This window comes from Salvelinus fontinalis, chromosome 6 (assembly GCF_029448725.1).
Source record: "Salvelinus fontinalis isolate EN_2023a chromosome 6, ASM2944872v1, whole genome shotgun sequence".
In the NCBI taxonomy this organism is placed as follows: Eukaryota; Metazoa; Chordata; class Actinopteri; order Salmoniformes; family Salmonidae; genus Salvelinus; species Salvelinus fontinalis.
This window is the reverse complement of record NC_074670.1, coordinates 23597116-23624209: the sequence shown is the minus strand read 5'-3', so window position 1 is coordinate 23624209 and position 27094 is coordinate 23597116. Positions and strand designations below refer to the sequence as shown.

The 27094-nt window shown below is 43.5% G+C and overlaps 1 protein-coding gene across 1 annotated transcript in view; it reads left to right on the top strand.

Moving 5' to 3' along the window:
• Positions 1-27094, top strand: part of LOC129857379 (oxidation resistance protein 1-like) — a 179410-nt gene that overhangs the window by 16169 nt on the left and 136147 nt on the right. Inside the window, exon 2 of the mRNA XM_055925578.1 lies at positions 11120-11207. Within this exon, the coding sequence (XP_055781553.1) occupies positions 11191-11207 (17 nt within the window). The 5' untranslated portion in view covers positions 11120-11190. The remainder of the gene's footprint in view (positions 1-11119; positions 11208-27094) is intronic.

Below are 27094 nucleotides of genomic sequence, written 5' to 3'. Positions count from 1 at the left end.
AAACCAGGTTTAAAACAGTTAAGTTAATTGTTAAATAGTTTCAAAATGCTGACTGCCTTGCAAGGTGGCTGATGTGTGCAGTGCGCTACAGTCACTGGCCTTTCTCTCTGCTCTTGTGACCAGTTCATCTGAACGAACCATGCCAAAAGAATGTCAAAAGAATCAAGCCTTCAAAAGTTCATGTTAATTATCCTACATTATAATTGTCAAACATGACTGGCTTTTAGCCTCTTTATCTAGGCCAGTGGAGGCTGCTGAGGGGAGAATGGTGTTTATACTTGCGTACTATTGTTTGTACAGAAGAACGTGGTACCTTCAGGTGTTTTGAAATTGCTCCCAGGTATGAGCCATGCTTGTGGAGGTCTACAATTGTTTTTCTGAGGTCTTGGCTGATTTCTTTAGCTTTAGCTTCCCATGATGTCAAGCAAAGAGGCACTGAGTTTGAAGGTAGGCCTTGAAATACATCCACAGGTACACCTCCAATTGACTCAAATTATGTCAATTAGCCTATCAGAAGCTTCTAAAGCCATGACATCATTTTCTGGAATTTTACAAGCTCTTTAAAGGCACAGTCAACTTAGTGTATGTAAACTTCTGACCCACTGGAATTGTGATACGGTGAATTATAAGTGAAATAATCTGTCTGTAAACAATAGTTGGAAAAATGACTTGTGTCATGCACAAAGTAGATGTCCTAACCGACTTGCCAAAACTATAGTTTGTTAACAAGAAATTTGTGGCGCAGTGGTCTAGGGCACTGCATCGCAGTGCTAGCTGCGCCACCAGAGTCTCTGGGTTCACGCCCAGGCTCTGTCGCAGCCGGCCGCAACCGGGAGGTCCGTGGGGCGACGCACAATTGGCATAGCGTCGTCCGGGTTAGGGGTTAGAGAGGGATTGGCCGGTAGGGATATCCTTGTCTCAGTATGTAAAAAATGTAATAAAATGTATGCACTCTACTGTAAGTCGCTCTGGATAAGAGCGTCTGCTAAATGACTAAAATGTAAATGTAAAAAATGTGGAGTGATTGAAAAACTAGTTTTAATGACACCAACCTAAGTGTATGTAAACTTCCGACTTCAACTGTACATTGACAAACTCTAAGGCCACTACAATTGATGTATTGGTCTGCTTCTATCTCTAGTGTTATAACTATATGATTTAATGTTGTATAATATATTGTAATATGTAAATGTTTTATATCCCATTGCCTGGATAGACAGTTGTTGGTTGTTTGGCTCCAGTCTGAGGCGTTTTTGCCGACTCGGAGTTATTATGACATCCAGATGTTGATACACACACACACACACACACACACACACACACACACACACACACACACACACACACACACGGTCTTGTATAACAGACCTTGTGGGGACACACAATTCAGTCCCATTCAAAATCCTATTTTCCCTAACCCCTAACCCTAAACCTAACCCGTACTCTAACCTTAACCCAAAAACCTAACCTAACCTTAACCCTAACCCTAAACCTAACCCTAGCTCATAACATTAAAACTAACTCTTGCTCCTAACCCTAAACCTAATTCTAACATTAAACCTAAACCGCCTAAAAATAGCATTTGACCTTGTGGAGACTAACAAAATATAACATTTTTGTTTGTTTATTATTGTTTACTACTTCTGGTCCCCACAAGTATAGTTAAACACACACACACACACACACACACAGACCAGAGGGAAACAAGATGCCCTTGGAAAATAACGGCCTTCATACATCTACAGTACAACTATTAAGAAAACATAAATATAGGAGTCAAAAATGATGGAAAGGGTGTTTACTCTGTCTGCAGTAATTGACTGAATTTCCATAATCACCTTGTGTTTCCCGCCAAGCTAATGTGACCTCTATTAGTGTGTGAGTGCGTTCCCACTTGTGTGTGCCAGAACCTGGGTCTTAGAGATGAATTAGAGGGGGAGAGAAATGTAAACGAAAGAAGGAGAGAGAGAGAGAGAGAGAGAGAGCTTCTGTCCCCAACAAAGGGCTTACAGAAGCACCTAGATCTTCTGCACAGATTCTGTCAGACTTGGGCCCTGACAGTAAATCTCAGTAAGACAAAAATAGTGTTGCAAAAAAGGTCCAGTTACCAGGATCACAAATACAAATGACATGCATACCTTGGCCTAAACATCAGCCTTCTATGCCATCAAAAGGAACATAATATTGAAACTTCGTGTACAATGTAAAACACCAAATAATGCATGCAGAGCTAAATTAGGCCGATACCCGCTAATGATCAAAATCCAGAAAAGAGACGTTAAATTCTACAACCACCTAAAAGGAATCGATTCCCAAATCTTCCATAACAAAGCCATCATCTACAGAGAGATGAACCTGGAGAAGAGTCCCCTAAGCAAGCTGGTCCTGGGGCTCTGTTCACAAACACAAACAGACCCCACAGAGCCCCAGGACAGCAACACAACCAAATCATGAGAAAACATAAAGATAATTACTTGACACATTGGAAAGAATTAACAAAAAAACTGAGCAAACTAGAATGCTATTTTGCCCTGAACAGAGAGTACACAGTGGCAGAATACCTGACCACTGTGTCTGAGCCAAAATTAAGTTAATCTTTGACTATGTACAGAGCATAGCCTTGCTATAGGCATACCGTATCTGGCTCTCAAGAGAAGACATGCTATGTGCACACTGCCAACAAAATGAGGTGGAAACTTCCTAACCTCCTGCAAAATGTATGACCATATTAGAGAGACAAATTTCCCTCAGATTACACAGACCAACAAAGTATTCAAAAACAATTTAATTAAACTTCCATATCTATTGGGTGAAATACCACAGTGTGCAATCACAGCAGCAAGATTTGCGACCTGTTGCCACAAGAAAAGAGCAACCAGTGAAGAACAAACACCATTGTAAATACAACTCATATTTATTTATTTTCCCTTTTGTACTTTAACTATTTACACATCGCTACAACACTGTATATTGACATTTATTATTTTGGAACTTGTGAGTGTAATATTTACTGTTCACTTTTTATTGTTTAATTCACTTTTGTTTATTAATTTCACTTGCTTTGGCAATGTAACCATATGTTTCCCATGCCAATAAAGCCCCTTGAATAGAGAGAGAGAGAGAGAGAGAGAGAGAGAGAGAGAGAGAGAGAGAGAGAGAGAGAGAGAGAGAGAGAGAGAGAGAGAGAGAGAGAGAGAGAGAGAGAGAGAGAGAGGAGAGAGAGAGAGAGAGAGAGAGAGAGAGAGAGAGAGGAGAGAGAGAGAGAGAGAGAGAGAGAGAGAGAGAGAGAGAGAGAGAGAGAGAGGAGAGAGGAGAGAGAGAGAGAGAGAGAGAGAGAGAGAGAGAGAGAGAGAGAGAGAGAGAGCGAGCAACAACTACAACACAGGACTGGGACAGTGCTGCACATGGGTCTAACTCATTTTTTTTCTTCATATATATTTTTACATGGTTTTGTCCCCTCTGTTGGTACTGTATTCCTGTGAGTTTGTAGCTTGCAGATCCTGCTTACAGTAGGATCTATCTGTATCCAAGCCTCTGTCATTACAGTATCAGCCAGTGTGTTGACTGCTCTGTCAGGCTTTAGTATAACAGACCTTATAACCGGCTCATAATAACCACTGGGCTGTTGGGTGTCCTCCGTCAGTCCACCAGGCAGCTTTCAACAGAAGTGCTGAACAGCAGTATTATCGACCAGCAGTAATACCTGCTGTCCTGTCTGTCTACCTGTGTGCAGTTTACCCACACTGCTAAGCATACCTGGGTTCAAAGGACACTCGGTCTGCTCTGAGATAGTTACACTAAAACACAACGCTGGCTTAATGAATGAATGTGGGAAAGAAAACCCCTTATCTCAGACAAGGTCCCTAGTGTGTGTGTGTGTTCAATCACAAATAGTATTAAAACCCTTTTTTAAGTTTGTTGGAGGATTTTGTTTCCCCTGGCCCTTTAGAAAGATAGTCTGGAGCGTTATTTACATTTTTCAGAGATATGGCTCCGGTTCATCCGTAAAGCATTTTCTGGGTAATCATTTTAAAGCTCTACAACACTGTGATCAATGGAGGATGAGTCAAAACGAAATTGTGCAACTCTTTGAAATTGCCCAACTTTTCTCTTTATTTACCGTGTACTGTATTCTCTCACAGATTACAGCACGGTGCTGAATATGAGATGAAACGTTGTACTGTATTCTCTCACAGATTACAGCACGGTGCTGAATGTGAGATGTACCGTTGTACTGTATTCTCTCACAGATTACAGCACGGTGCTGAATGTGAGATGTATCGTTGTACTGTATTCTCTCACAGATTACAGCACGGTGCTGAATGTGAGATGTACCGTTGTACTGTATTCTCTCACAGATTACAGCACGGTGCTGAATGTGAGATGTATCGTTGTACTGTATTCTCTCACAGATTACAGCACGGTGCTGAATGTGAGATGTACCGTTGTACTGTATTCTCTCACAGATTACAGCACGGTGCTGAATGTGAGATGTATCGTTGTACTGTATTCTCTCACAGATTACAGCACGGTGCTGAATGTGAGATGTACCGTTGTACTGTATTCTCTCACAGATTACAGCACGGTGCTGAATGTGAGATGAAACGTTGTATAATAACAACATTTCTCTCTGCAGCATTTATATATCTTCTTATTATGCGGGGCCTTCAGAAAGTATTCATACCCCTTGACTTATTCCATATTTTGTTGTGTTACAGCCTTAATTCAAAATGGATTAAATATATTTTTTCCCATCTACCCGCAATACCTCATAATGACAAAGTGAAGACATTTATTGAAAATGAAATACAGAAATGTCAAATTTACATAGATATTCACAATTATTTTATTTTATTTCACCTTTATTTAACCAGGTAGGCCAGTTGAGAACAAGTTCTCATTTACAACTGTGACCTGGCCAAGATAAAGCAAAGCAGTGCGACAAAAATAACAACACAGTTACACATAAACAAAGTACAGTCAATAACACAATAGAAAAATCTATGTACAGTGCGTGCAAATGTACAGGAGTAGGGAGGTAAGGCATACCATAGAGGCAAAATAATTACCATTTAGCATTAACACTGGAGTGATAGATGTGCAGATGATGATGTGCAAGTAGAGATACTGGGGTGCAAAAGAGCAAGAGGATAAATAACAATATGGGGATGAGGTAGTTGAGTGTGCTATTTACAGATTAGCTGTGTACAGGTACAGTGATCGGTTAGCTGCTCTGACAGCTGATGCTTAAAGTTAGAGAGGGGGTATAAGACTCCAGCTTCAGTTATTTTTGCAATTTCTTCCAGTCATTGGCAGCAGAGAACTGGAAGGAAAGGCGGTCAAAGGAAGTGTTGGCTTTGGGGATGACCAGTGAAATATACCTGCTGGAGCGCGTGCTATGGGTGGGTATTGCTATGGTGACCAGTGAGCTGAGATAAGGCGGGGCTTTACCTAGCAAAGACTTATAGATGACCTGGAGCCAGTGTGTTTGGCGACGAATATGTAGTGAGGGCCAGCCAACGAGAGCATACAGGTCGCAGTGGTGGGTAGTATATGGGGCTTTGGTGACAAAACAGATGGCACTGTGATAGACTGCATCCAGTTTGCTGAGTAGAGTGTTGGAGGCTATTTTGTAGATGACATCGCCGAAGTCAAGGATCGGTAGGATACGAGGGTATGTTTGACAGCATGAGTGAAGGAGGCTTTGTTGCGAAATAGGATGTGAGTCTGGAAGGAGATTTACAGTCTAACCATACACCTAGGTATTTGTAGTTGTCCACATATTCTAAGTCAGAACCGTCCAGAGTAGTGATGCTAGTCGGGTGGGTGGGTGCAGGCAACAATCGGTTGAAGAGCATACATTTAGTTTTACTTGCATTTAAAAGCAGTTGGAAGCCACAGAAGGAGTGTTGTATGGCATTGAAGCTCGTTTGGAGGTTTGTTAACACAGTGTCCAAAGAAGGGCCAGATGTATACAGAATGGTGTCGTCTGCGTAGAGGTGGATCAGAGAATCACCAGCAGCAAGAGCGACGTCATTGATATATATAGAGAAAAGAGTCGGCCCGAGAATTGAACCCTGTGGCACCCCCATAGAGACTGCCAGAGATCCGGACAACAGGCCCTCAGATTTGACACACTGAACTCTATCTGAGAAGTAGTTGGTGAACCAGGCGAGGCAGTAATTTGAGAAACCAAGGATGTTGAGTCTGACGATAAGAATGTGGTGATTGACAGAGTCGAACGCCTTGGCCAGGTCGATGAATACAGCTGCACATTATTGTCTCTTATCGATGGCAGTTATGATATCGTTTAGGACCTTGAGCGTGGCTGAGGTGCACCCATGACCAGCTCGGAAACCAGATTGCATAGTGGAGAAGGTACGGTGGGATTCGAAATGGTCGGTGATCTGTTTGTTAACTTGACTTTCTAAGATTTTTGAAAGGCAGGGCAGGATGGATATAGGTCTATAACAGTTTGGGTCTAGAGTGTCTCCACTTTTGAAGAGGGGGATACCACGGCAGCTTTCCAATCTTTGGGGATCTCAGATGATACGAAAGAGAGGTTGAACAGGCTAGTAATAGGGGTTGCAACAATTTCGGCGGGTAATTTTAGAAAGAGAGGGTCCAGACTGTCTAGCCCGGCTGATTTGTAGGGATCCAGATTTTGCCGATCTTTCAGAACAACAGCTGTCTGGATTTGGGTGAAGGAGAATCGGGGGGGGGGGGGGGGGGCGGGGGCAAGTTGCTGCAGGGGGTGCTGAGCTGTTGACACTGGTAGGGGTAGCCAGGTGGAAAGCATGGTCAGCCATAGAAAAATGCTTATTGAAATGATCGATTATCATAGATTTATCGGTGGTGACAGTGTTTCCTAGCCTCAGTGCAGTGGGCAGCTGGGAGGAGGTGCTCTTATTCTCCATGGACTTTACAGTGTCCCAGAACCTTTTGGAGTTTGTGCTACAGGATGCAAATTTCTTTTTGAAAAAGCTAGCCTTAGCTTTCCCCCACTGCCTGTGTATATTAGTTCCTGACTTCCCTGAAAAGTTGCATATCGTGGGGGCTTTTCGATGCTAAAGCAGAACGCCACAGGATGTTTTTGTGCTGGTCAAGGGCAGTCAAGTCTGGGGTGAACCAAAGGCTATATCTGAGCTTAGTTCAATTTTTTTTTGAATGGGGCATGCTTATTTAAGATGGCGAGGTAAGCACTTTTAAAGAATAACCAGGCATCCTCTACTGACGGGATGAGGTCAATATCCTTCCAGGATACCCGGGCCAGGTCGATTATAAAGGCCTGCTCGCTGAAGTGTTTTAGGGAGTGTTTGACAGTGATGAGGGGTGGTTGTTTGACCGCGGACCCATCACTCACGCAGGCAATGAGGCAGTGATCGCTGAGATCCTGGTTGAAGACAGCAGAGGTGTATTTAGAGGGCAGGTTGGTCAGGATGATATCTATGAGGGTGCCCGTGTTTACGGATTTGGGGTTGTACCTGGTAGGTTCCTTAATAATTTTGTGAGATTGAGGGCATTTAGCTTAGATTGTAGGACTGCCAGGGTGTTAAGCATATCCCAGTTTAGGTCACCTAACAGGACAAACTATGAAGATGGATGGTGGGCAATCAATTCACATATGGTGTCCAGGGCACAGCTGGGGGCTGAAGGAGGTCTATAACAAGTGGCAATGGTGAGAGACTTGTTTCTGGAAAGTTGGATTTTTAGAAGTATAAGCTCTAATTGTTTGGGCACAGACCTGGATAGTATGACAGAACTCTGAACGCTATCTCTGCAGTAGATTGCAACTCCACCCCCTTTGGCAGTTCTATCTTGTCGGAAGATGTTATAGTTAGGGATAGAAATTTCAGGATTTTTGGTGGCCTTCCTAAGCCATGATTCAGACACGGTTAGGATATCAGGGTTGGCGGAGTGTGCTAAAGCAGTGAATAAAACAAACTTAGGGAGGAGGCTTCTAATGTTAACATGCATGAAACTCTCTCTCTTTACGGTTACAGAAGTCAACAAATGAGAGCACCCTTGGGAATGGGAGTGATGCTGGGGGCTACAGGGCCTGGGTTAACCTCTACATCTCCAGCGGAATAGAGGAGGAGTTGGATAAGGGTACGGATAAGGGTAGTGCGTTCAGAACAGAGAGTAAAAGTAGCAGGTTTCTGGGCACAGAAGAAGAGATTCAAGGCATAATGTACAGACAAAGGGTATGGTAGGATGTGAGTACAGCAATAGACAAGGCATATTGACATTAGGGAGAGGTATGTGTAGCCGAGTGATCATAGGGTCCAATGAGTAGCACTAGATGAGTCAGGGAGCCAATTCCGTAGTTGCTGCTACACTAGGCGAGCTGGAGACACGGCGATTCAGACAGCTTGCGGGCGAGGGCTAGCAGATGGGCATCCGGCGACCTCGTAACGGAAGAGCCTGTTGAAACCACCTCGGACGGTTACGTCGGCAGACCAGTTGGGATAGATTGGTGGGGCTCCGTGTTGGAAGTAAAGGGTCCAGGTCAATTGGCAAAAGAGGTATTGTAGCCTAAGAATTGGCTGGTGGTCCTCTTTGGCTAGCTGGGAGATGGGCATGGCTCAAGGCTAGCTCCAAGCTAACAGGTGCTTGCTTTGGGACAGAGACGTTAGCCAGGAGTAGCCACTCGGATAGCAGCTAGCTAGCTGTAGGAATCCGGAGATGTGGTAGAGAAAAAGCAGTCCGATATGCTCTGGGTTGATATCGGGCTATGCAGACTGGCAGGAATTGACCGGTTTGGGGCTGGCTGATGTCCGAGTTAATGGTGAGGACCGCTAGCAGTGGCTAGTTGACTACTAGCTAGTAGCTAGTTAGCTGGCTAGCTACTGATGAGGGTTCCGGTTCTAAAGTATAAAAATAGCAGATCCGTACCACATTGGGTGAGTCGGGTTGCAGGAGAGTATATTCAGTCCGTAGATTGAAAGTGAGATAAAAATATATACAAAATATATCAGAAGAAAACGATATATACACGGGACAAGACAAAAACACACGTCCGACTGCTACGCGATCTTGGATCAAATTGTCACCCAGTGACTGTTGGAAAGCAGACTGAACCAGGTTTTCCCCTAGGACTTTGCCTCTGCTTATAGTTGTATTCCATTTATTTTTATCCTAAATAACTCCCTAGTCCTTGTCGATGACAAGCATACCAATAACATGATGCAGCCACCACCATGCTTGAAAATATGAAGAATGGTACTCAGTGTGTCATGGCCGTTTAAAGGAGTGGACCAAGGTGCAGCGCGATTGGAATACATCATTTAATTCAACAAAGAACACTTAACAAACTAACAAAATAACAAACTAACAAACGAAACGTGAAGCCAACGTACTGCTCACAGGCAACTAAACATGGACAACTACCCACCAAACCAACATGGAAAATGGCAACCTAAACAGGCATGATATAATAACCTAAATTTACATGTTGCGTTTATATTTTTGTTCAGTGTAGTTTACAGAGAACTGTTCCTTCTGTTTTGGTGGGATTTATTAAGTAACTAGCTTCTGTTCAAGCTTTTAACTTGTTTCGGAGCTTTATCAAGCCAGGTATCTGGGTTTCCTCTCAAGCGGAAATGCTCAAGGAGAGAATTTGATTGTCTGTCATATTCTTCCTCTCTGTCACAGATGCGACGCTGGCTATGAAGTTGGCTTACTGGTAAACCTCATTTTAGGGGGAGATGGTGATGACTATCAGCTGTCAGTATAGTAATTTATCTGTAGGTGTTTTGTAAACTGTACTACTTAGAGATTGTCCCTTTGTAACAAGCACATCTAAGAAATGTATAAAGTTAATGTTCTTTTCCATAGTGAAGGAAAAGGAAGAAATTTGTTTAATTTAATTTAATAGCCTGTCCAGATCATAAAGCAATTGTCTATATATTGGGTCCAATATTTAACATGATCTTTGTAAAGTTTCCACCAAACAGGTCTTCCTGATCCAGTGTTGGATGCTGTATAACGCAACAATAATTTCCTAACAAATACAATAAAGTCCTCATGATCATTATCAACATGCGGTGACCATGTCGTAACCTAATAATAGCCGATAATATCCATCTGATGCCTGATGGATGTGACCTTTAACCTAGTTGTTTGGTCTCTCTGTTGTCAGAGATAATGCCTGGGGCTTTTAGCTGAATAATCCTTAATCCTCGGAGCTGAATTTATATCAAGCCTCCTATGTAATAGTATGTTACACCAGGGTTTCCCAAACTCCGTCCTGCTTTACAAAACTATTGGTCCTTAACGATTTTCATTAGCTCTTATTCATAATGCACATATTACAGTACATTACTGAGTAGAGTTTGAATGATTGTGTATGTGTGTGAGAGGTCCATTCTTTCTGCATCCGACTATAAATGTAAAGCTACTCTAACCACACAGGTTTCACATTATCCTTTGGTGCTGAAGAGTGGCAGTTTCACTTGGGCTGAATTCCAAATCAACCCGCTACCCTAGAGCTAAACTGAGCTGAGTGGCCCAGTCAGTCATTCAGTCAGGCAGCCTCAGTCCCCTTCCTTCTACTCTCCTCCTCCCCCACTCTTCTTATTACAGAGGAGAGGTTGAGAAGTGAGCCCCACACGGATCTGTCTGCATTAATTATTGAATCGTTTCCTACACTGTGGTAACCTTTACAGAGCATGACAGGGCAGGAGGCTAAAGTCCCAGACATTATACTGGAGGGGAGGAACACACAGGAGCAGCAGAATATGTATGGGGATACTGTATCTGTGTGCACCACTTTGTATTCCTCATTCATTTACCTGTTCAGACGAGGCATAGTAAAGGCAGAGTCACCTGTTGAAGTTGGTCTGAACCAGCTGGCATGCTATACTGCACGTCCTGTATAACAATGTTGTTTTATAAACCATAGCTGTGTTTTGTGCACTGTGCCCCTCCTCTAGCTGCCAGTCAGTCTTCCCCTATCAGTTTGAGGGCAGATAATTGGGGTTGTTTGGGGGGAGTGTTCAGCCGTGCTACCCTGACAGCTCCTGGGTGACACTGGCATGCTGAAAATCTCACTGTGTTTGTGTCCTCTCTCTCTCTCTCTCTCTGTATATCTCTTTCCCCTCCCCTCTCCCCCTCTCAGGTCTACAGTCTGAAGGCTCACCCTCTCACCTAGAACAACCCTCTGAACAGCAGCAACAAGACTTCGCCAAGATGTTCAGCACCAAAAGGTCAGAATGGCGTCACAGATTTGATCTATTTTTGTGCTATTGTGTGTGTGTGTGTGGGGGGGGGGGGGGGGGGGGGGCTGTCACAAATCTCAGGGCGTTGTAAAATGGCTTTGTCTGATACAAACTGACTTTTTATGTCAGCTGTTTTTGTATTTTTGCTCATGTTTTGGAGCTGAATTTGACTATAGAGAGAGAGGTGACTTTTGAGTTAAGGTCAACACAAATGTTATTTTGCCTCTGTTTAATCACAAATAATGGCAGTTTAAAGGTGCCTAATTTAGTTCTACTTGTTTCTATTTTAGTTATTCTTCTTGAAATGTAATGTTGTTGTTTCCATAAGACATGGAGACACACACACACATTCAGACATCATCTGTAATGAAATGAAGCCAGGCATTAGTATTGCAAAAGAGATCATTAATTGCCTGTGGATTACATCCTGAAATATAATTAATATTCAACACTAGAACTCCTCCCTCATATTTTCAGAAGTATAGAAACACTCTCATCCCAGAATAAAATCAAACAAACTGCCTAGCTTGACTAATCACATAACAGTGCATGTTCTAACAGGAAGTTACAGCTAGTTCACAAAAATATATTAAATAATGGTCAAAGGCACCTTGCCTAACATCAGTGTTCAAAGAAAACCAATGGGAGTTCTCTGCCTCAAACGGTTTCTAAGAGCTTTGTCTAAATTAATGTCAAATGCATGGTGAGAAAACTATTTTGTACTGTGTTGAATAAATAAATACCATTGGGTTTTTATTCCTTATTTTTGTTTACTGTGGGTATGCTGTTAGTAAGGACAACAATAATTTTCACCAAACAACCCTAGAACGTCAACTTGCTAATAGAGGGCTTTTAAGATAAGTACCTTATTAACTGAAATAAACTGAAATGTTAGGCTCCCGACTGTTTTGATCTGGTGGGGCGAAATGATACCCATTTTCCTCACAACATGTGAGAGGTACCATCCTGAAAATTACCTTAATTATCTTTATAGAAGATTAGAAGAATTACAAGATTTATGACGTTTTTATAATCATCTCACATGGCATTGCGACCTCTGATGATAACAGTATGTGAACATAATATATTGTAATATAATATAATTAAGTGAAGTTGAGATGATTCACAAGGTGGATGAATCCCTTGATGATGAGTTCTCCTTGAATGAATCGTCCCCTTCCCCACTGCTCCTCAGAACCCCGTGTCATATCATGCTAATAGCACACCACACACCTGTCAGAAGCGACACTCTCTCTCCCCCTCTCTACAATCAAGCCTGGGCATACTGTACTCTTCATATTTATACCAGCTGATGGAAGTAATGGTCCCATGAAGACCTAACACATTCCCCTGCTTGCTGACAAGCCCACTTCATTAATGTCCAACAGCCTCTGTCACATGTAGAACAAACAGCCCTGCCGCTGGAATCCAATGTGGGTCATCAAATAGCTTTTCCCTGAATTACATAATGTATGAAAATGACCTTTTCTGCTTCCTGTTGTTACGTAAAGCAGAATGTGTGTGAGTATGAGTCAGCCTCGGGTGGAACCTTACTGTATTTGCGACAGTGCGTTGTTTAATGAATGTAAATCAAGTCAAGATTTTTAAGCACCTTGAACCTATTTCATACCAACAAACATTAAAATGTTTGAATTGTATTGTTTGTTTGTTGTTGTTCTTGTGGTGGTTGTGTTTTGGCTGAGTGGCGTATGAATGGGTTTTGTTCCTCTGTGTCCCGCCCTGAGACAAACGCTGTGCTAAAATTAAGATTTAATACTGTTTATTATGATTTATAGACAGCATAACATACATGGTGCCAACACACAGGGGGAAGAGAGGTTGTCGTGATTCTAGTCATGCGTATGAAATGCATATAATTATGAGCAGGTTGAGTAACGTATGGTAAAACTAAGATACCTCACTGTCTTCAGGGGGACTGGATCAACAGAACAGATGACATGGATGTGCTGAAAATGAATATTTTATAGCAGCCCATCTTGAAAATTCACAGATTCTCAAACTCATTCCCATTTTGCTGAATATGAGACAAAGTGTATTTCTTCCTCTAAACTGCTGAACGACCCAAAAGACGACTGTGGAAATCTGTTTATCTGTCTAAAAGCCTGAGCTGCAACTGTGGATTTTTCATATTGGTTTTCCATCCTTGCCTCCCCACCCCCTCCGTGCCGCACACACACACACACAAACACACAGTAACTGAAGTGTTCATCTGCATACACACAGAGACTTTCATTAAAAGCATGTCATTAAACTTTAATCAGTCTCATGTCTGACGTAGTACTTTAGGCTACCTTGCATTTTATTGGAATGAAGTCTGGAACAGAGGCAAGGATGATAAATCTAGAACCTTCCCTTACCTAGGGAAAACACATTAGCCCTGTCTGTCTTTGATTACATTTACTATAACTTCCCTCCGATACTAGATAGACTGTTTTACTGTTATAGATGGGCCTAGATGGGCCCAGAGCCTCAGAATCCAGTCACAGCTTAATCGAGTTGTGTTTACATTCTCATTTATAGGTAACTTGAGCACCGTTAAATTGAATCTTTCATTCCAAGGGAACATTTATGAAGCGGAGAGCTGAATTACAGTTTTGTATCCAACTCATTAAAACTTTGCCCCGAAAGTCCTCCGCTAACGAAGCTATAGCTATAAATCTGGAAAGGAGCGAACAAAGGTCCCTATAATTCTCTCTGAGGTTGATGTCATTTGTATCTGTATTCTGTCTGCCGATATGCTCCTCTAATGAGGATGGCCAGTGTTTACATGCCAAAATAGTCTGAGACGAACGGACGATGAGGAGAGGAGAATCGAGTGGACCCAACCCCGGTACCACCTCCACTCCTCAGCTCATTATTCAGCCATCATGCTGCCGTTCCCAAAATGGTCCTGAGACGATATTGACACAACAATACACAACTCAGCTCCGATAAGACCTCAAATCTCCCCAAATCCTCATTATATCCCTCCTGGGGCTGGAAGAGGTTGTCTAATTCCAGTTTTGGATAATTCGTGGCCTCTGATTGTTACCTCACGGCTGTTTACCGTCATGGGTTTCATCCCAAATAGCACCCTATTTCCTATATAGTGCACTACTTTTGACCAGAGAATTGGTCAAAAGTAGTGCGCTACATATGTAAGGATCGACGCTGGAGACAGGAAGCTGGTACAGGGAGAACATTTAATAAACTACGGCCATAAAACAGGGCAGGAACAGCGTCTGGACAGGGGACAAAGTAACAACATCAGTGCTGACACAGGGAATAACGTGAGGAACAGACAGATAAGGGGAAATAATGACAGAGTTCAGGTGGGTCCAGTGAGGCGCTGGTGTGCGTAATGAAGGGGACAGGTGTGCGTAATGATAGGCAGTCTGGCACCCTTAAGGGCCAGAGAGGGAGAGCGGGAGCAGGCATGACAATAGGATGCCATTTAGGACACACCCTGGGAGCAGGAACAGGAGGAGGCTGTATGTCCTGTTGGTTGAAGGCTCTGTTACTGTCTGTTTGTTGGTGAGGTCTTGTTAATGATCTGTTGCTGTCTGTTTGTTAAGAGGTCTTGGTAATGCTTTGTTTCTGTCTGTTTGTTGACAGGTCTTGGTAATGATCTGTTGCTGTCTGTTTGTTGAGAGGTCTTGGTAATGATCTGTTGCTGTCTGTTTGTTGAGAGGTCTTGGTAATGATCTGTTGCTGTCTGTTTGTTGAGAGGTCTTGGTAATGATCTGTTGCTGTCTGTTTGTTGAGAGGTCTTGGTGACGCTCTGTTGCTGTCTGTTTGTTAAGAAGTCTTGGTAATGCTTTGTTGCTGTCTGTTTGTTGAGAGGTCTTGGTAATGCTTTGTTTCTGTCTGTTTGTTGAGAGGCCTTGGTAATGATCTGTTTCTGTCTGTTTGTTGAGAGGTCTTGGTAATGCTTTGTTGCTGTCTGTTTCTTGAGAGGTCTTGGTAATGCTCTGTTGCTGTCTGTTTCTTGAGAGGACTTGGTGATGCTTTGTTGCTGTCTGTTTCTTGAGAGGACTTGGTGATGCTTTGTTGCTGTCTGTTTCTTGAGAGGACTTGGTGATGCTGAGTCAAGCTGTCAGGCTTGGAGCTATACTTGCTTTCAGTGTGAGCTGTAATGAAATTACTACAACAATATGAGTGGGACTCATTAGTTGTGGATGGACTCAGACACAAACTGAGCCTAGGGGTTTGTTCAAATATGTTTGAAGCTTTAATATGGACTGACTTACTGACTGGCACTGAGTGTGAATAACTGACAACTTCACAGGTGGGATGTTCCATGGATATTCAGCATAGAGGAAAACATCTTCCTGAATCGATGTACCTGATTTTGTCTCACAATATTCACAACAATGACTCACAGAGTAATGTATTCCTGTGTTCCCTTTCTTCGATAATGAACATATGATTTAACATGTTCTATTTGACCTTGACAACACTGTTCGACGTGACATTACAGACTACATATGTCAGCCAATTAAGAAAATTAGCCTACTTGATGTGTCACATCATCAAAACTTCTAGTTAAGGAATCCATCTTAAAGGGTATATAATAAACAGAATAACAGATACAACATTGACATCCCCCCACCCACCCACACATGAATGCAAACACAACACATACACACACTCACAAACATGCACACAAACCCCTTGCACTTAATTAGTTATTTATGCAGAGGTAGGGGACAGGAGAACGGTCCCCTAGGATCACCAGAGGGGATGTTTAACCCCTTACCAAGGCCTGCTGGATGAAGAGACCACCGCGGTAGCTCCGATTTCTCCGATTGCTCTGACACCTGACAGAGGCGTCCTCGATGACTTTGGGAATCTGGGCAACAAAGTACATGTAGTTTGTACATGAAAGACATTAAATCATTGAGATGAAGGTCAGCCAGCCTCGTCATTCAGAGAGGATTTATGTTGGGGAGTGTTTGTATTCGTTAATTTGAGCCATCATCTTGTGGTGCCAGGGCCTGGCAACAGCGGCAGCAGCATAGCAGCTCATAAGGAGTGACTACAGTAGTGTTAGCTAACATGGGGAGTGACAGCAGCACTAGTACTGCCTGAGGACCGCTAACTCTGAGGGAATGTGATGAGGGAAGGGTTTTACTCTGAGAGAGGAAAGGGACCTGTTAGGTGACAGTATCGTTTGTCATGGGACACATCATCTCTGGGGCTGTAGATTCCATTTTAGAATTCAGAACCTGAGGAGGGCGAAGAGGATGTTGCAGTCTGTCCTTCTCACTGTGCACAAGACTAGGATATAAGGATAGGCTAACAGTAAAAGAATATGCCATATGAACTAGGTCTGGTAATTGTCAGGGACATCACGATACGATATTATGGGCTCCCTATTTAAAAAGAAGATGGAGAACAAGCTATGAAGGAAAAATACTGGCGTCTTGGTGCAGGTACAGACAACTAGCACAAAAATAATATTGCGATACTGTCAAAATGATTTGCCAACCATCGTCAAAAATAATATCCCAATGTTTGACCGTGTTGACCCCCCCTCCCCCATTATTAATATGAACTAGAGCAAACTATTCAGGTAAGTGCATTATGTCACACTCACATTCACCGTCGTCACTGATATGCAGTGTATCTTTGTCGGCTAAAACCCCTGATCAATTCCTCTGAAAGTGCTGTGGAAAAGTACTATCAGATACTGTAATGTGTTGTGGGTCTTACTGCTTATTGATGGACAGCAGAAACAGCAGGTGTGGACTGACTCAAGTGTTCCATTGATCTGTCAGGCTATTAATGGAACATTGTTGTCTAGCATGTTGTCTATCTACCACTGTAGACTATCTACAATGACTGACTGGCCCTTTCTGTGTCTCACATGTTGTCTACCACTGGTAGACTATAAGTCTTTGCTATGTAAAGCTCCGCCTTATCTCAGCTCACTGGTCACCATAGCAGCACCCACCCGTAGCACACGCTCCAGCAGGTATATTTCACTGGTCACCCCCAAAGCCAATTCCTACATTGGCCGCCTTTCCTTCCAGTTCTCCGCTGCCAATGACTGGAACGAACTGCAAAAATCACTGAAGCTGGAGACTCATATCTCCCTCACTAGCTTTAAGTCCCAGCTGTCAGAGCAGCTCACAGATCACTGCACCTGTACATAGCCCATCTGTAAATAGCCCATCCAACTACCTCATCCCCATACTGTTATTCATTTTGCTCCTTTGCACCCCAGTATCTCTACTTGCACACTCATCTTCTGCACATCTGTCACTCCAGTGTTTAATTGCTATATTGTAATTATTTTGCCACTATGGCCTATTTATTGCCTTACCTCCCTTATCCTACCTCATTTGCAAACACTGTATATATAATTGTTCTATTTTATTATTGACTGTATGTTTGTTTATTCCATCTGTAACTCTGTGTTGTTTGTGTCGCACTGCTTTGCTTTATCTTGGCCAGGTCGCAGTAAATGAGAACTTGTTCTCAACTGGCCTACCTGGTAAAATATCTGTTTGTTAACTTGGCTTTTGAAGACCTTATAAAGCAGGGTAGGATAGATATAGGTTTGGGTCTAGAGTGTCTCCCCCTTTGAAGAATGGGATGACCGTGGCAGCTTTCCAATCTTTGGGCATCTCAGACGATACGAAAGAGAGGTTGAACAGGCTAGTAATAGGGGTTGCAACAATTGCGGCGGATAATTATAGAAAGAGAGGGTCCAGATTGTCTAGCCCGGCTGATTTGTAAGGGTCCAAGATTTGCAAATCTTTCAGAACAACAGCTATCTGGATTTTGGAGAAGGCGAAATGGGGTAGGCTTGGGAAGTTGCTGTGGGGGGGTGCAGGGCTGTTGACCGGGGTAGGGGTAGCCAGGTAGAAAGCATGGCCAGCCGTAGAAAATTGCTTATTGAAATTCTCAATTATCGTTGATTTATCATGGTGACAGTGTTTCCTAGCCTCAGTGCAGTGGGCAGCTGAGAGGTGGTGCTCTTATTCTCCATGGACTTTACAGTGTCCCAGAACTTTTTGGAGTTTGTGCTACAGGATGCAAATTTCTGTTTGAAAAAGCTAGCCTTTGCCTTCCTAACTGCCTGTGTATATTGGTTCCTGACTTCCCTGAAAAGTTGCATATCGCGGGGGCTATTCGATGCTAATGCAGTACGCCACCGGATGTTTTTGTGCTGGTCAAGGGCAGTCAGGTCTAGAGTGAACCAAGGGCTATATCTGTTCCTGGTTCTACATTTTTTGAATGGGGCGGCAGGTTGCCTAGTGGTTAGAGCATTGGACTTGTAACCGAAAGGTTGCAAGATTGAATCCCCGAGCTGACAAGGTATAATAAATAATAAATAAAAATATGTTGTTCTGCCCCTGAGCAAGGCAGTTAACCCACTGTTCCTATGCCGTCATTTAAAATTTGAATATGTTCTTAACTGACTTGCCAAGTTAAATAAAGGTTAAATGATTCAAGATGGTGAGGAAAGCACTTTTAAAGAATAACCAGGCATCCTCTACTGACGGAATGAGGTCAATATCCTTCCAGGATACCCGGGCCAGGTCGATTAGAAAGGCCTGCTCGCTAAAGTGTTTTAGGGAGACAGTGATGAGGGGTGGTCGTTTGACCGCAGACCCATTACGCAATGAGGCAGTGATCACTGAGATCCTGGTTGAAGACAGCAGAGGTGTATTTAGAGGGCAGGTTGGTCAGGACGATATCTATGAGGGTGCCCGTGTTTACGGATTTGGGGTTGTACCTGGTAGATTAATTGATAATTTGTGTGAGATTGAGGGCATCTAGCTTAGATTGTAGGAAGGCCGGGGTGTTAAGCATGTTCCAGTTGAGGTCACCTAACAGTTCGAGCTCTGAAGATAGATGGGGAGCAATCAATTCACATATGGTGTCTAGGGCACAGCAGGGGGCTGAAGGTGGTTTATAACAAGCGGCAACGGTGAGAGACTTGTTTCTGGAAAGGTGGATTTTTAGAAGTAGAAGCTAGAATTGTTTGGTCATAGACCTGGATACTATGACAGAACTTTGAAGGCTATCTCTGCAGTAAATTGCAACTCCGCCCCCTTTGGCAGTTAAATCTTGTCGGAAAATGTTATAGTTAGGGATGGAAATTTCAGAATTTTTGGTGGCCTTCCTAAACCAGGATTCAGACATGGCTAGGACATCTGGGTTGGCAGAGTGTGCTAAAGCAGTGAAAAAAACAAACTTAGGGAGGAGGCTTCTGATGTTAACATGCATGAAACCAAGGCTTTTACGGTTACAGAAGTCAACAAATAGGAGAGCCTGGGGCATGGGACTGGAGATGGCACTGCAGGGCCTGGGTTAACCTCTACATTACCAGAGGAACAGAGAAGGAGTAGGATAAGGGTACGGCTAAAGGCTATAAGAACTGGTCGTTTAGTGCGTTCGGAACAGAGAGTAAAAGCAGTTTTCTGGGCACGGTAGAGTAGATTCAAGGCATAATGTACAGACAAGGGTATGGTAGGATGTGAATACAGTGGAGATAAACCTAGGCATTGAGTGACGATGAGAGAGGTTTTGTCTCTAGAGCCACCATTTAAACCAGGTGAGGTCACCGCATGAGTATGAGGTGGAACAAAAGGGCTATCTAAGGCATATTGAGCAGGGCTGGAGGCTCTACAGTTCTATGTTCCATTCTATTTGTCAGACCTGTTTTCCATCGCTCCCAGGCTTCTAACTGATCAATTTTTATCTCACTTAACAATATTTTGCCTCCGCTTTTCACCCTGCTTTTAAATTCTGTTAATCTATTCAATTAAATATGTAATGAATTTGCTGACTGCATGTCAATGGGATTAGTGCCTTAGCTTGCAGCTAGGGTACTCATATAGTGAAGTGAATACCAAAAACTGCCTACAGAACTGTTGGCCTTCCACTTTGAAGAAACCAATGGTTCATTACTACTTAAAGTGCTCCATTCTACTTTATTGACTGCTGTTGAAAAGTCAATGAGCTATGCTACATAAGCTTTAAACTGTAGCAGGCTTCATTTATTTAGAGAGCTTTGCTCTGTGCTACCTATTCTAACCTAAGTTGCATTTGATCACATTTGCCTATTACTTTCTTTTCACGCTATTTAACATATTTGTCTGCTGTACAGGATATGGCATCACAATGGTAGCACGTTTTGACTAAATTCCACACATCTCAGGGGAAGAAAGAAGTGGCCCTTGGGGGGGTTGATTGTGAATATGCCCTGGTTAAACCGAGGGAAAATCATTTCCCGCTCCAAGCCCTGAGCACCACCACCGTGGGCATGTTGGCACATTGTTGTGGCATGATGCCAGGAAACCCATAGTACGTTCAGCTAGTACCACCCCTGCCTCCTCCCCTCTCATCCTCCCTCCTCCTCCTCCTCGTTGGGTGAAAGCACCGTAGCAGCCGGTCCCTCGGGGTGAGCAGCCGGTGCGTCCCGGGGTGAACACCTAGGAAGAGTCAAATGAACGTGTGATTTCATTACTCACATGAAACACCAGCAGCTCTCAATGCCGGCCAGAGGGCAAACTAAACGCTGCCGGCAGAAACAGGAAACAGATATTGTTCTATTACATGAGCTACTGTAGTAAATTAACTTTCATAAACAAATTAGAATTCCAATTCTCTAAGCTTTGGTCTTCAGTGTTATGTGTACTGTCTATTTTTTAAATGAGCGATATGTTTCTCTTTCATATGTTCTCCTTATCTCTTTGTTACAGTAATATGGGATGGTTTCTGTTAATACAGATTGTGACATCAGTAGCAACAGAGTAGAGGGCAGAGAGAGTAGAGAATAAAGAGAGGGAGAGAAAGAGGGAGCGAGAGAGAGCAGAGAGAGCAGAGAGAGCAGAGAGAGTAGAGAATAAAGAAAGATAGGGAGAGAAAGAGAGGGAAAGAGAGAGCAGAGAGAGAGTAGAGAATAGAGAAAGATAGGGAGAGAAAGAGAGGGAGAGAGAGCAGAGAGAGAGAGACAGAGAAATGATGAGAAAACAAAAAGATAATTACTTGACACATTGGAAAGAATTGACCAAAAAACTGAGCAAACTGGAATGATATTTGGGCCTAAACAGAGAGTAAACAGTGGCAGAATACCTGACCACTGTGACTGACCCTAAACAGAGAGTACACAGTGGCAGAATACCTGACCACCGTGACTGACCCTAAACAGAGAGTACACAGTGGCAGAATACCTGACCACCGTGACTGACCCTAAACAGAGAGTAGACAGTGGGAGAATACCTGACCACCGTGACTGACCCTAAACAGAGAGTACACAGTGGCAGAATACCTGACCACCGTGACTGACCCTAAACAGAGAGTACACAGTGGCAGAATACCTGACCACCGTGACTGACCCTAAACAGAGAGTAGACAGTGGCAGAATACCTGACCACCGTGACTGACCCTAAACAGAGAGTACACAGTGGCAGAATACCTGACCACCGTGACTGACCCTAAACAGAGAGTACACAGTGGCAGAATACCTGACCACCGTGACTGACCCTAAACAGAGAGTACACAGTGGCAGAATACCTGACCACCGTGACTGACCCTAAACAGAGAGTACACAGTGGCAGAATACCTGACCACCGTGACTGACCCTAAACAGAGAGTAGACAGTGGCAGAATACCTGACCACCGTGACTGACCCTAAACAGAGAGTACACAGTGGCAGAATACCTGACCACCGTGACTGACCCTAAACAGAGAGTACACAGTGGCAGAATACCTGACCACCGTGACTGACCCTAAACAGAGAGTACACAGTGGCAGAATACCTGACCACCGTGACTGACCCTAAACAGAGAGTACACAGTGGCAGAATACCTGACCACCGTGACTGACCCTAAACAGAGAGTACACAGTGGCAGAATACCTGACCACCGTGACTGACCCAAAACAGAGAGTACACAGTGGCAGAATACCTGACCACCGTGACTGACCCTAAACAGAGAGTACACAGTGGCAGAATACCTGACCACTGTGACTGACCCTAAACAGAGAGTACACAGTGGCAGAATACCTGACCACTGTGACTGACCCTAAACAGAGAGTACACAGTGGCAGAATACCTGACCACTGTGACTGACCCTAAACAGAGAGTACACAGTGGCAGAATACCTGACCACTGTGACTGACCCTAAACAGAGAGTACACAGTGGCAGAATACCTGACCACCGTGACTGACCCTAAACAGAGAGTACCCAGTGGCAGAATACCTGACCACCGTGACTGACCCTAAACAGAGAGTACACAGTGGCAGAATACCTGACCACTGTGACTGACCCACAATTAAGGAACATTTTGACTATGTACAGACTCAGTGAGCATAGGCATGCTATTGAGAAAGGCTGCCATAGACAGACCTGGCTCTCAAGAGAAAGCAGGCTGGCTATGTGCACACTGCCCACAAAATAAGGTGGAAACTGAGCTGCCCTTCCTAAACTCCTGCCAAATGTATGACCATATTAGAGACACATATTTCCCTCAGATTACACAGACCCACAAAGATTTCCAAAACAAATCTAATTTTGAAAACGCCCATATCTATTGGGTGAAATTCCACAGTGTGCCATCACAGCAGCAAGATTTGTGGCCTGTTGCCACAAGAAAAGGGCAACCAGTGAAGAACAAACACCATTGTAAATACAACCCATATGTATGCTTATTTATTTTCCCTTTTGTACTATAACTATTTACACATCATTATCACACTGTACATAGCCACAATATGACATTTGCAATGTGTCTATTATTTTGAAACTTGTTATTGTATTCTTTACTGTTTTACTGTTTTTATTCATTATTTCACTTTTGTTTATTATCTACTTCACTTGCTTTGGCAATATAAACATAGGTTTCCCATGCCAATAAAGCCCTCGGAATAGAATTGAGAGAGACAGAACACCTCCGGGTGAGGTGGGTGGCAGGATGTTTGTTAAGCATGGTAATTGGTAGTGTGAAGGATACCGGGGAGAAATATGGCTCTTCAAAGATCTGCTATAGCTACTGCAAGTCTCTCTCTCTCTCTCTCTCTCTCTCTCTCTCTCTCTCTCTCTCTCTCTCTCTCTCTCTCTCTCTCTCTCTCTCTCTCTCTCTCTCTCTCTCTCTCTCTCTCTCTCTCTCTCTCTCAGTCTTTCACTCTCTTTCTCTCGCTGTCTCTCTCTTTCTCCATCTCTCTCTCTTTGTCTGCACTTTCACTTTCATCCCCCCGGATTAAATAATTGAATATCTTATATAAGGACAGATTAGAAAACTGTGGGCCCAAACAAGCGTCTTCAAACAGTTATACGAATCGGATGTGGGAAGGGAAACGCATGAATGGCTGGCTATCTTTTTTCAATTTGCTGACTGCTGTGACATTTTGCAATGGTGGGAAATAGTACAAAATGGAAATGATTCAATGTAATGTTGCTCCCTGCTCTCCGCCAGCTGCTTTTGATTGATGTTGGCTGAGCTCATCCTTATCTGACAGGATCCATTTAAATAGGAATCTTTTTTCATTTACCACGTTGCCCAAAGTGGATGTTTTTCTAACTGGGGATCTGACCTTACTGGGGGTCCGACCTGTGTGATCTATGGGAGGAGATGGAATGCTCAGAACCTTCTAAAAGGCTATAAAACACAGAGAATCACCAGAGAGCTCTATCTAGGAGTGATAGGTACACCTGGTGCATTCTGGTGCATGTAGTTTTGATTTATGTATGAGCCAGATGCCGTTGTGAAGGTTTTCTGAAGGTAATATTTTACGATGATGAAAAGCCTCTACACATGGTGTCTCGAGACGCCAAGCTCTCATATAGTAAACAATACAGTTTATGTCACATCACTGTATGGGCAATAACAAGGACAGGTGTTGAAATACACTACAGATAGAAAAGCGTGTGGACACCCCTTAAAATTAGTGGATTCAGCTATGTAGTATGTCTAAATACCCTGGATTACCAAAAGTATGTGGACACCTGCTCGTCGAACATCTCATTCCAAAATCATGGGCATTAATATGGAGTTGGTCCCCCATTTGCTGTTATAACTGCCTCCACTCTTCTGGGAAGGCTTTCCACTAGATGTTGGAACATGGCGAGCCAGGCGATTAGGCCTGGCTCTTAGTCGGCGTTCCAATTCATGACAAAGGTGTTTGATGGGGTTGAGATCAGGGCTCTGTGCAGGCCAGTCAAGTTCTTCCACACCGATCTCGACAAACCATTTCTGTATGGACCTCGCTTTGTGCACGAGTGCATTGTCATGCTGAAAGAGGAAAGGGCTTTCCCCAAACTGTTGCTACAAAGTTGGAAGCACAGAATCGTCTAGAATGTCTTTGTATGCTGTAGCGTTAAGATTTCCCTTCACTGGAACTAAGGGGCCTAGCCCAAACCATGAAAAACAGCCCCAGACCATTATTCCTCCTCCACCAAACTTTACAGTTGACACTATGCATTTGAGCACGTAGTGTTCTCCTGGCATCCGCCAAACCCAGATTTGTCCGTCAGACTGCCATATGGTGAAGCGTGATTCATCACTCCAGAGAACGCCTTTCTACTGCTCCAGAGTCCAATGGCAGTGAGCTTAACACAACTCTAGCCGATGCTTGGTATTGCGCATGGTGATTTTAGGCTTGTGTGCAACTGTTCGGCCATGGAAACCCATTTCATGAAGCTCCCTACGAACAGTTATTGTGCTGACATTGCTTCCAGAGGCAGTTTGAAACTCCCTCGGTAGTGAGTGTTGCAACCGAGGGCAGACAATTTTTACGCACTTCAGCACTCGCCGGTCCTGTCTTGTGAGCTTGTGTGGTCTACCACTTTGCGGCTGAGCTATTGTTGCTCACATCACAATAACAGCACCTACAGTTGACAAACTGACATGTTGGAAAGGTGGCATCCTATGACTGTGCCACGTTGAAAGTCACTGGAGGTCTCCATTAAGGCCATTCTACTGCCAATGTCTGTCTATGGAGATTGCATGGCTCTGTGCTCGATTTTCTACACATGCAATGGGTGTGGCAGAAATAACCGCATCCACTCATTTGAAGCAGTGTCCACATACCTTTGTATATAAAGTGTATATACACTGAGTGTACGAACACCTTCCTAATATTGAGTTGCACACCGCCCCACTCCTCTTTAACCCCCCCCCCCCCGAATAGCCTCAATTCGTCGAGGCATGGACTCTACAAGGTGTCGAAAGTGTTCCACAGGGATGCTGGCCCATGTTGACTCCAATGCTTTCCACAGTTGTGTCAAGTTGGCTGGATGTCCTTTGGGTGGTGGACCATTCTTTATACACACAGGAAACTGTTATTTTTTATTTGCAAATGTAATGAGGCAAAGAAAACTAATGTACAGTACTTTGAAACTTGTATGGTTTAAAAATGTTTTAGTGCTCAAATCACAGAGGCATTTCCAGGGTGAGGAGAGGATGAGGAGAAGGTGAGGAGAGGGTGTGTGGTATTGGCCAGAGGGCCGGCGCCTGTTAGATCATCTCAGCCACTTAGATTGTTGGATTTAGTGAAAGGCTAAGGTACACTAGCTAGCGTAGCGACGGCAAGCCATCGTAGTACATCAACACTGATTCTTACACAGACCTGGGAGCTCTCTCTGTTCTCACCCCCAGAACACTAGCAGAAAGTGAAGAAAGTGGCTTGGCAAAGCGAAAGTGATTGGATGGGTTCTCCTCGGTTGACTTCCAAATGGCACCCTATTCCCTGTGTGTGCACTTCTAAACTAAAAAGCACCGTATTTGTTGCCCAAGTCAAGTTTCTGTGACCACATTCTCAATGTCCCTGGCATTATCTGTTGTGACATGGATTGTTATGTTGAGGCTCTAAAGTAGAGGTCTTCACGGTTCCAAAAATGTGGACCTGTTCCCGAAATGGACCTGGGGCTTTTCCGCCAGACCTGTTACGCATAAATACATGTTTTAATATAGAGACTCGTTCCCAATGGACCGGAGGACAACTAGAAGCAGCAGAAATTTCAATTTGTAAAATACTTTATTAACCTGAGCTGATAAAGCTTCAAGGGAAAGAGAGGTGCAGCAGGCGGAGGGGCCGTGTGCTGTGTGTACTGTGAGCGAGTGACACGGGAGCCAGTAGGAGGGAGGGAGTCAGCAACCCACCATACCAAACCGACTCGCGCTATTAACTTCTAGTTTGTCATAGCTAGGTTATTTATCATCCAACAGGATTTCATAGTACCTGTCTTGACTGCATCAAACGAAGAGAAGTTATTTATTTAACCTAGCTAAACTAGCTAGGCTGCATGCTCTTTCTACTGTCCATTTACAAATAACAACACCTCAGAGAGTAGCAGCCTACCTGTTGGCTCCTTCAGTTTTAGCATATCCTTCTCGTGTAACTTTTACTGACATCATTTTAATCCCATTGTCCATTGATTAGATAATCTCCTAATTTGCTTTGCCACACACGGAGGCTCTATGACAACCACAACAAGCTCTTCTCATTACTCTGCATATTCTCGTTGAGCAGTGGCGACATAATATTAACGTTTTATCCACAACTCTCTGTCCATCGCCGTTGTAATCGACTGTGAAGCCAAAATGATCCTGAATTTGAGACTTAAATGATGACGGAGGATCCCCCAATTCTGGTTTATCTACCCCGCCACTCGCCATCGTAAAGAACTAGTTCCTGGCTGCGCCTCACAAAATTATAGTTTTAAATGCACCAATTAAGATTATAATTTGTATTACAACCTGCGCATAGGCTCTAGTTAGTTGTTTTAACTGAATAGCATACAATGCGTTTTCAGTGCAATGGCATTCAAGGCAGCGTAGGCATAGTTTATTTTATTTATTTAATATTATGTAGTCATTCTGGTTCAGAGGTCCCCATACTGAACGGTTCAGTATGAATA